The sequence below is a fragment of the Arachis ipaensis genome, chromosome B7 (assembly GCF_059453495.1).
Source record: "Arachis ipaensis isolate K30076 ecotype BB chromosome B7, ASM5945349v1, whole genome shotgun sequence".
Taxonomy (NCBI): Eukaryota; Viridiplantae; Streptophyta; class Magnoliopsida; order Fabales; family Fabaceae; genus Arachis; species Arachis ipaensis.
Window position 1 is genome coordinate 11,536,422 of NC_142442.1, and position 10,963 is coordinate 11,547,384.

At 29.4% G+C, this 10,963-nt stretch overlaps 1 protein-coding gene across 2 annotated transcripts; it reads right to left on the bottom strand.

Annotated features, from left to right (window-relative positions):
- Nucleotides 1-8,696: 8,696 nt before the first annotated feature.
- LOC107609463 (transcription factor DIVARICATA) lies at nucleotides 8,697-10,711 on the bottom strand. Of its 2 annotated transcripts, XM_016311455.3 has the most exons (3): nucleotides 10,151-10,532; nucleotides 9,510-10,021; nucleotides 8,697-9,271 (listed from the first exon to the last, which is right to left on the bottom strand). In XM_016311455.3, the coding sequence occupies exons 2-3, from the start codon at nucleotides 9,911-9,913 to the stop codon at nucleotides 8,839-8,841; spliced, it is 837 nt and encodes a 278-aa protein (XP_016166941.1). In that variant the 5' UTR covers nucleotides 9,914-10,021; nucleotides 10,151-10,532; the 3' UTR covers nucleotides 8,697-8,838. The 2 variants fall into 2 exon arrangements, with proteins under 2 accessions (XP_016166941.1, XP_016166940.1); XM_016311454.3 differs by having other exon boundaries at nucleotides 9,510-10,711.
- Between the last annotated feature and the right edge of the window lie 252 nt (nucleotides 10,712-10,963).

Here is a 10,963-nt window from a genome sequence, read left to right on the forward strand (position 1 = left end):
CATGTTTTTAATGGGTACTTATATATGACCGTGTCTTTTATAATTTTTATTTCAATAAACAAACACCATACATGTACTTCTGTGTACTCTTGTATCTATATTTTGATAGATATGTATACCAATTAAAAACAAACGCAACAAACAAATACTGCTCCAGCATTAATTACGTGTCCTTCATCTAATTTTCTTTTTTTTTTTTCTTTCTATTTCTTCTTCATCTTTTTCTTGGAGAGTCACCGCATCAAGTTCGTAGGATAACTCTAACTGCACCGTTCTTCGTTGAAGCTTTTGAGCTTCTTCTCCAGTTCCTCGTAGCTTCGATTTTGCATCATATTTAGTTGTTCATTTAGACTAATAACAGTAGTGGTATATATGTAGTCGAACGTTGGTATTTTTTTTTTCTTTTTCTTCTAGTAAAATTTATATGATGGGATTTTATTTTTCTACAAATCTTTTGATTTTTAAATGATCTTAAAAGAAAAGTATGTTTTAATTTGTTAGCTGCAATAAATATTTTTATTAATGTTAGTAAGATTGCAATAATTATTTTCATTAAAATGATATTTATTTTTTAATTATTACACAATTTTTGGACACAAATTTTTTTTATATTATTTAATTTACTCATATTCATATATTAAAAAATATATAATTCCAACCGCGAATTCTATAGCCACCTTGAAAATGTCCGATGCTTTATCGTTTAATTCTTCTTCGTCTTCCCGTTATCTTTCTTGTAGAGGGGCAAGATTTTGGAACGTAGGGTTTGCAATCTTATGGAAAGATTGAGTTTATGTCTTAGTAATTTAGAGAGATATAAAATATATATTTTTAATGGGTGTTTGTGTATGACCGTATTTTTTTATAATTTTTGTCTTAATAAATAAATATCATATGTGTACTCTCCTGTATTTTCATGTCTATATTTTGATGGACATGTATACTAAAAATAAAGACTATCTATAAGCGAAGAAGAGCACATCTAAGTGTAAATGACTTGTTGAACTTATTTAGTTAATTAATTTGTATTTTGAGATTTATCAATGACAAATCCCCTTGACAAAATTTTGATGCGTCACTAGGGTTATGTATTAAAGTTGAAATTAATCCTGTCAGCAACCTTAGATAAATATGGCTGCTTTTATAGTATTTAGTTGTTAGTGACACAAAAAATAAATCAAATGCTAAGGGTAATGATTTGACATTGAATCTAATTAGGGTTATAGTTAGTTTATGATGAGTTTGGAAAACTCTAAATTATTATGATAATTAAATATTATTAAAATAATTAAATAGCAAAATTATTAAGTTGGTGATTTTATTATATTGATTAATAATTTTGTTGTATGCAGATCTTTTGAATGGGTTGAAAATTAAACAAGTCCGATATAATTTTAATATTCAGCTTGGTACAAAAAGACTATATAATATGTGGCTGAGTTTTATGTCATTTGGGCCAGAAAATTATTGTGCAAGCCCAAAAAATAATCCTTGTTACAAGAAACAAAATTTGGTCCGAATTGAAAGAAAATGGAGCATGTGGTTTCTATTACCCATTTACTTGGTGGGATCCAAATTCAAACTGAGTGCATGCTTTCTACAGTTACTTCCTTTCAATGGGTTATGGAACTCAAATTTTAATCAACTTGGATTTACTGCATGCCTTGGTAACATGAGAGAAAGCTCACATTGATTTGATTGCTATTATTGCTCTCACACGTTACTAAGCTTGGGAAAAGGGAAGTGGTTAATTAATTCATTTTAATTACCTTCTTTATTTCTAGTAAAAGCATTTCACTCTTCTCTCTCTTCTCTTTCTTTGCTTTCATTCATATCATCAGGAAGGAAGGATATGCAAGTTATCAGAAGAGAGATGCAAGAAACAGAAGCTATGAACAAGCAAGAGGCCAAGGTGATGATGGCCCTTGCAAAAGGAAGATTTACAGTATGGTGTGGCTGAGATCTTTACCACTAAAGGTAAGATCTGGTGAGGAAGTCTCAAGATCTCCATACCTTGACATGGAAGCAATCCGTTTTGGTCAGAGAAGAAGATCCCTGGGGTATGGTTCGTCTTTACTTTGTGGTCATCCATCACATAAGGTAGCTACTGTAGCTACGTGGAGGAGGAAGCAGAAGTGGAGCAGGAAGAGCTGTCAAAGATCAAGCGTTCATCAAGGGTCAGAAATCCTTCTTGGGGACCAAGTCAAGATGGATGGTTCAGATTGATGAAGCTTGAAGCAAAGGGATGAGAGAGAGGTAATTGCATGTTGGTTTTAGCTTTCGGTTTCCTTTCTCTTCTCTCTATCCGAACCAGTTTTGATGCTTGAAGAATAAGAAGTTAGCTCGGTTGAACCGTTTCAACCTTGGAAGCTTTCTCTTCTATAATAATGGTGAACAGCCAATGCTTGAGACAATGAGAGAAAGCACAGAGTTCTCATAGCTACCCAAGCTAACAGAAGTTCTTCTCCTTCAATGTGTTTCATTTTGTATTTTCTTTAGTTTTGTCTGTTTTGAGTCTCATGGTGAAAAAGGCAAACAGTGTGAGGTTTGTAAGAAAAAGCCAGTGAGCGAAAAAAGGCAGAGTGTACAAAATTAAAGAAAAAGCCATAGGTGTCTTAGAGGTCCTTTGTACATCTATGTGTTGTGTATCATGATTCTGTGGGAATCCCCTTGCAAGTTGGGTTAGCACTTAGCAGTTGAAAGCTTGGTAGGTGACCAAGTCAAGTTCAGGATTGGGGATAGATTCTGGACTTGTCTTGGATAGGAAGGGTAGTTCCTAGAGAGAATTGGTGTCTGTAATTTGTTTGATTATAGTGAAATTCCATCATTGATTGTGATGGAGACTGGACATAGGCTGCATTGCACTTAGCAGCTGAACCAGGATACTTTTTGGTGTGATTCTCTCTTTCTCTTCTACTCCATTTCAGTTTCTGTTGCTATGGAGACAAAATTGAAAAATATCTCCTGACTGGGTACGAGACAAAAAGAAAATGTCTCGTGTCTGGTTATGAGACAAAATGCAGAAAATCTCCTGAAGTTAGTTTGAAAGGCAGCAAGTATTATTCAGCAAAAAGGGGCTAAGATTCAATCCCCCTTCTCTTAGCCACCGATTACCATCAGTTTATAATTTGGTAGTATTTCACACAACCACATTTTTTCCAAATTTTTCTTATATTTTGTGACATAATTTTTTTGGACAAATCCTTGTGTTTTATGACTTAATACATAATAGATATTCAAACTAGAAAAAAAAAAGAACGACTATTAATCTCAATTCGTTGGCTTTTCGAAGATTTGGATACTTCTTAGTCGTCTTCGACTAATGTTTTTTGTGACAACTGCAATGCTATTTAGATTGCGCATAATAATGTGTTTCATGAATGCACAAAACACATTGAGATTGATTGTCACTTTATCCGGTAATGTCTCCTTGTCGTCTTCCAAAGGCTCATCCTCTTATTCGTTTCTGTAACTTCCACTTGAGTTTGAGGGAGGATGTTAGAGTATAATTAGAATTCATTTAGATCAATTAGTATCATTTATATTTATATAGTATATCTGTATATTAATTATAGAATTGTATATTTTTATTGTTTTGATTCTCCTAGCACCTATATATATCTTTGTATATTGTACCTTTCAACATACTCAATAATACACTCTTCAAATTACTCTCTTGTTTCTAACATATACCATAACTAATTTGGTGACTAATTTGTTTATGTCCATGAGATTATTGGTTAATAATATAGTGTGCACTATATTTAATTTGATTAGGATTATATATTTGCATGCAGCATCCTAATCCAGAATTAGAAAAGGCACAACAACTTTATATTTTAAGAGGTTTTTATATTATATGAATGTTTTATAGTGTGTTAAAAAAAAAGTTATGATTACTTTAAAACAATTTTGGTTGATATGATTATGTTTACTTAATTTAATACATTAATCTTATGTTTCATCAATATCTGCAACTATATGCTTATTAAATTATGGATGGATCAAAGTCTCAAATAGTGCCTTGAGACCTAGCTACTTTGCTAAAAGGATGAGCTTCAAAGGCCAAAGCACACCATATTTTTTTATTTTTTATTTTTTATTTTTAAAAAAGGTGCTTCCAAAGAGTCTTTGGTCTTGTCTCTTGCTGCCATATGAAAGATGGTACCAGCGGATAAGCCATTTATCTCAATTAATTCCTGTTATATAAAAATTAATAATAATAAAGTGTTATTTTGATCCCAAAATTTGGGATGAATTTTAATTTAGTTTTTAACATTTTAAATATTTTATTTCAGTCTAAAAGAGTTTTAAATATCTTATTTTAATCCAAAAAAAATATTAAGTGGGTTTAATATTGTTACAAATAATTCGTATATTAAAGAGCTAATAGCATTTGATTTTAATATGTAAATAAAATCAATTCATTAATAATTACTAATATAAATTTTTTTCTTTAATTTTTAAGCATTAATGATTTGATTGTAAGATTTTGGAGTTTTGTACAAAAAAAAATTGAGAAGTATTACAATAAGGTTTTAGTTATGTTTTTCTAACATATGAAAAAAAGATATGACTTATTAACTAACTAGTAATGTTAATAATATCTACGTCACTCATTCGGTTAACTATTAGTGTCAAATTTAACGGTAAGACAACATTGAATCTGATTAAAATTTTTTGGGACAGAAATAGAATGTTTGAAATATCAGGATCCAAATTAAGATTTATCCCAAACATTAAAAACTAAAATAATACTTTACTCCATAAAAATAAAATTATTGAAAAAAAATAAATTTTTTGTTTTTGACTTTTTAGATTTTTGTGCAAAGTTGTAAAAATAAAAAATGAAAACATAAATCAAACAGACCATATAGTCCAAATACATCTTTCTTAAAACTCAACCTAATTCTCTTGGTTAACTTATTGAATATCCTAGACTAAATGCTTAAAAAACCTAATTAACTGCTCTCTGTTAACCATTTGATTAGAAATGTTAAAGTTGATTTGGTAATAATACTATCAACAAGTTGTTTTCAGTGTTTGAAATGTAATTTTTGAATACAGACAGAAATCTTCCTAATGAGTCAAGGATCACTTTAGACTAGTTTGGAACATTAAAAATAATAACAATAGTGTATATTGTCTAAGGATTTCTGAAGAAAAAACAAAAGGAACAATTCTAATAATCTATTCAATCAGAAAGACCAATTATTGTGCGCTTATATTCTCATAAAATTCCTATCCAGATCAAACTGCATAAAGTAGTTTGAATAGCTCAATTGATAATCATAATCAGCATGTAATCTAATGAGGTCTGTCACTTTATTCTTAGTAATAGTTTTTAAGTATATGAACAACCCCTGCATATTGTATAGGTCTATAATATGTTAATGGGAATCAATCATCATGCATGAATACAAAAGAACAATCATAATATGAAACTATATATTGGTAATTTGGTATTTATAAAAAAAAATTGATTATAAGAGCATTTAATTATAATTTTATTATAACAAGTTTAATCATTATATTATAAACAAATACATAATAAATGATTCAATGGATATTTTTTGTGTATAAAAAACAAACACCTAATTTTTAGGACAAATGTTAACGAATATTGCACTGGCTGGAAATTAACTTGCTATTAAAAATAAAAAAAAAATATATCTTAAATTCTAAACTTTAAATTTAAACTATTAATATAAAATATAATAAATAAAAATTAAAATTTGTTTAATTAATAATATGTGCAATACTTTTTATGTATTAGTAAGAAACGTTCAAAAATGAGATAAATTTTAATAAATTTTGAATTTTAAATTCTGAATATATAGTATTGTTTAAATTTTTGTTTAATATATAGTACTGTCTAAATTTTGTCTAAATTTTGATTTTTAATTAATCTCATCTTTTGTTACTCTCTTTTTTCTCTTTATTTTTGGTCCCACTTATAGAATTAAAGGTGAAAAATTATATTTTATTCTCTCAAGTGTTAAAAAAATTGGAGAAGATCCATTTTCGAGATTAAACTATCTCCGGTAAAAAGATAGCAAAAAAGAAGTTAATGGGGTTCTCTGAAGAAAAATAAAGAATCAAAAGAAAACATGATGGATAGCAAAGACCAGGAAAAGAAGGAACAATTGCTGACGCAACAGTATCGCCACCCTAGAAAAGTAGATTGGTGGAAACATAAATATCAAAGCAAAAGGAACAAACTGGATTGGCTGAAGAATCAACATGTAAAAATAAATTATAGAGGTTGTAGATAGTGTGAACCACATTGGCATATATATGTATGCTTACGTGAATCTGGCCATATTCTTGACCCCCAATGAAGCATGCGATTCTTGTTTGAGTGGAATGCAAACTCGGATTCGACTACTAAAGGTGATGCCTTCCTTCATCACAAACAAAGGTCAACTTGCCCCTCTTCCTCTCTTACAATGCCTATTCATTATTAACAAACTCATCTTTCGGATAAATAAACACAAAACCTTACTACACTACATATACCAAAGATTAATTACTGCGGTTGCCCTTCATATTTTTACTAAATTTTTAATTAGATTTTATTAATTTTTTAATTTTGTAATTAATTTTTTTAATATAAAAAATATTAAAGTTAACTGAATGTTTTTCTATAATTTAAAAGTATCTATAATTAAGAATCTAATTAAATCTTTGATCACATATTTTCTTAAAAAATATTCCGTCAATTTTAATATTTTTGACATAAAAATAACATAATTATAAAATTAAAAATAGTATAGAAACCTAATTGAAAAGAAAAAAAAATATAAAAATTTAATTATAAATTTAATAAAATTATGAAAATCAATAGAATAATTAAACTTTAATTAAATCAATTCAACTAGATATCTTCTAAATTATTCCTTTAGTCAGCATTTTATTCTATTAATTAAAAAAAATAAAACAAACACATCTAAATAGATTTAGTGTCTTTTTTTTTTTAAATACAAATTCAAAAAACAGTTTAAATCAAATTAAAATCCAAAAATTCAATTTTAAATATCCAAATCTATTTTGTACCCTTAAACGCCAACACATTCAAAAAAAAAAATCCTTAAAAACTCAAAACACACATCAATCCTAAAATCCCATTGTGATTCTCATTCTCGTGCTCCTCCTCTTCGCCGTGCTCCTTCTTATCGCCGCTTCCTCCTCCGCGCCGCTTCTTAAAACCTCTAATACCCTTTCCCGTAGAGAGGATATAATTTTACTATTTTTGTTCTTAATTACTTATACCCGTTAAACTCATTAACAAGGGCTAACAAAAGAGTCGACTAGCTCACAGACTTTTGGTTAATGAAATTTGTTAGTATGTCTATGTTTTTTTTAATCTTTTTAATGTGTTTGTGATGATAATTTTTTTTTTGTTTGCATTCATCTATTTGATTTGGGATTTATAATGTTAACGTAATTTAGATGTATAAATACCTAATTTTAGATCTATTTATGTTGTTCATTTAATTTTAGACGTGTTTATATTGTTCATTAAGTTTTAAGTCTGTATATAAATTTTTTTTATATAAATTTTGGATGTATTGATAAATACTTAACAAACATTCTTATAATTTAAAATGTGTTTATTTTGTTCATTTAATTTTGGATGTGTTTATGTTATTCATTATGTTTGCAAATTTTTATATAAATTTTTTTACATGAATTTTGAATGTGTTGTTAAAATATTTAGTGTACCTTCTTATAATTTATTTTGAAAACTTATGTGATTTTTGAAAAATCAGTACAAAAAAAGTGGTTACAAATTTTAGGATGTGGTTCATAAAAAATCAATACATTGAAAGTGGTTATAAGTTTTACGGTTACAAATATAATAAATTAAATAAATATAATAATAGTTTTTTAAAAATAAAAAAACATGATTAATTAAAAAATTAAAATAATAAAATATTAAATTTAAAAATTAAGTAAAAGACAACATTTGAAAGATAAGTAAAATTTTTGTAATTAAATATTAGAAATGTCTTCTAAATTAGTAAGAGTCAAACACCACTGGGTGGGAGCCTCGTGCGCTAGGTCGCGCCTATGTCTCTCACAAGTCACAATTTGAAGCTTGGTGTATCATCACTATCATGATTAATCCAATTAACTACATTTTTAATAAAATGTAGTGTCAAAGTAATTTGAATAGAGCATTAGCAACGCCAAATATGTTTTTCTTCTGAAGGACTAAAAGTTTACCAAAATATCTCAAAATATAGCTTTTGTACACTCATTTACACAATTTGGTATATTTTTTTTTTCATTTGCAGAAGCACCAACAGCTCCGGTTAGGAATACCTTAATTTGAGGCTAGTATATTTCTTATATTTTGTGCCTGCTAGAGTGCTAGTATTATTATCATCATTTTGCAGCTTGACGTATATTGGATAAGAATGAAAAGAGGGCATTAATTTAAAATAATGTGGAAAAACTTAAATACCAATACACACTAAAAGTTGTGCTGGATAAGTGTTTTAAATTAAAAAACAAGATATATATATATAGAGAGAGAGACATCTGTTCCATTGTCCTTAGTTTTGGTTGGATAGAATAAAATTCAACAAATTTTCTAGAAAAAAATGATATCTCGTAGAATTTTATATCTAACACATGATGGTGTTATGAATCAAATTGAGTATCCAAGAAAGCAGACATAAACAGAATGATGAATATGAAAAGATCTGTAAGGATTAAACATTATTGCAGGTTCCTTTCAAGTAGCAAGCATCATTGAAGTGATGAGCATACAGCATGAATTGTTTGATATATAACTTTATTTGTTAACAAACATGGAAAGAGTTGTTGGCATTACAATGCATGAATACCGAAATCAGCTTCCTTGTTGAAATGCGGGATCTTGAGCTTTGCATAAGCTTCATGGAAAGCACAATCAAAGAGATCCTGCTCTTGCAAATGGTCGCAATTGGGGTCGAAAACCATCACTGATCCATCATCATTACAGTGATTGAACCAGTCCAATTGTACTTTAGACTCATTGAATGAGAGGGGCTTGTTGATATTATTATCATCTAAAGTAGCAGTGGCTTCTGCGAGGTTAAGAGTTGTTATATCATGGATGCTCGGTCTCCTCTTATCTTTCCCTCCTGAAGAAACCTTTTGCCTTATGTAGTACTTCTGAGCATGGCTAGCAACTTGAGTAGGAGTCTTCGTCACCACGAAATTGCGTGAAATGTTTCTCCAATCTCCTTTTCCATACTTCAAAAGCCCCATCAGAAAACGTCTGTATATATAGAAACAATCCATAAAATTTTATAAGTTAAGAAGACACCAAATTCAACTCAAAATCTTAAAATGGTAAATTAATGAGTCTCTCATCTTATAAACTCTTCACTCTTTGTTTTTTTTGATGTGGGACTAACTTCGTGCGCTCTTCACGCAACATTAATAATAAGTATTTTGTTCGAGGCAAATGATGAAGGACCAAAAATAAAAGTTGAATATGAATTTAGTTAGGTTACCTGTGCTCCTCTTGAGTCCAAGGAACACCTTTCTTCCTTTCTTGATCAGAAGAAGGTCTAGGGGTATTAGGCCTTCTTCGAGATCCATCATGGTTGTGGTGGTGAAGAAGCTCGAAGGTGAAAGAAGAGGCGATATAGCCGGGGACAGGGACCCGGCCGGCTTCTATATCATTGACATCTTCTTCCAGCTCTCTGTACTGCTTGATCACATCATACACACTCTTTCCGGGGATCATAGCAGCCACCTTCAGCCACCTATCCGGTGTCTCCTTATCGAATATCGCCAGCGCGCTCTCGAACTTCTTGTTGTCCTCTTTACTCCATTCTCTGCTGCTGCTCTGCCTCTCTTGCTCTAACAAATTCCAGTTCCAATTCCACCCAGGATACACGCTTTCCAATTCCATCAAACCTTAACTAACTAACTAACTAACAACTAACAAAGTTGTGGAAAGAAAAGGGGTGTGTGCTCAGAAGCACAGAGGAAGAAAAGCAAGAAGATGGAAATTATAGAGCTTTTGATTCAGATAAAAAAAAATAAAAATAAGGAGCATTAGAATTCGGAATCTTTTAAGTGTGATCAAGAATTTACTTTGATTGATTTCCTTGAGCAGCATAAACTTGGGAATCTATAAAAGTCATACCTTTTTGAATCGAGGAGAATCTTGGAAAAATCATTGTTGCACCTGAGTTTTTATTATTATGGACTACTATAATCCTAGTAGAGAGATCAGAATTCTGCAGTTAATTAAACAGAAAAAGAAGATTAAGAAGTAAAGATGTTCAAAATAAAAAAGAAATAAGAAGAATGTTTGGTTCTTCTTCCCTTGTATTGTGGTTAGATGAAATTAAAGGGAAAGGAGATAAAATTATAGGAAGAAAACAAGAGGAAGAGGATGCAGAAAGCTAAGACCCAATAGAGAAAAGAGAGAGATTCTTTTACAACGAAAGAAAAGGAAAAAGCGGGAAACTGTTTTCTTTTTGTCGTTTCTTCATCAGGAAGCAACTATCAAATCAAAATACGTTACATATATACCACATCGATACACTATATATACAAAGTAATTAAAATGCACCGAAATATAAAAAGAAAAAAAAAAGAAAAAAAACACTTGTTATTACAAAGCCAAGTGATATGCATTTGCTATGTAACTAAATGGAATGCGAGACCTACCTGATTTTGATATCATACTCTATCAAACAATGGAGTTGATAGTGCATATCAAGGCTAGTATTTAAACAGAAATATTTAATAACAAAAAAAATTAGATAAGAATAATCCGAATTTATTTTATTTAATATTTATCAATTATTATAATAATTAATAAATATTAAATAAGATAAATTTTTATTTTTTTATTTTTTAATATTATCAATATTTAAATTGGTTTTTAATAAAAAATGAATCAGATTAAATATTTAATATTTTTTTATTATATATCACTCTTAACTATTAA

Bases quoted from the DNA above. Each gene is read 5' to 3' on its own strand.
- LOC107609463 (XM_016311454.3), bottom strand. From the start codon at position 9,913: ATGGAATTGGAAAGCGTGTATCCTGGGTGGAATTGGAACTGGAATTTG. The intron at 9,272-9,509 runs GTAACCTAACTA...CTATATATACAG, and splicing joins TGGACTCAAGAGGAGCACAG to ACGTTTTCTGATGGGGCTTT.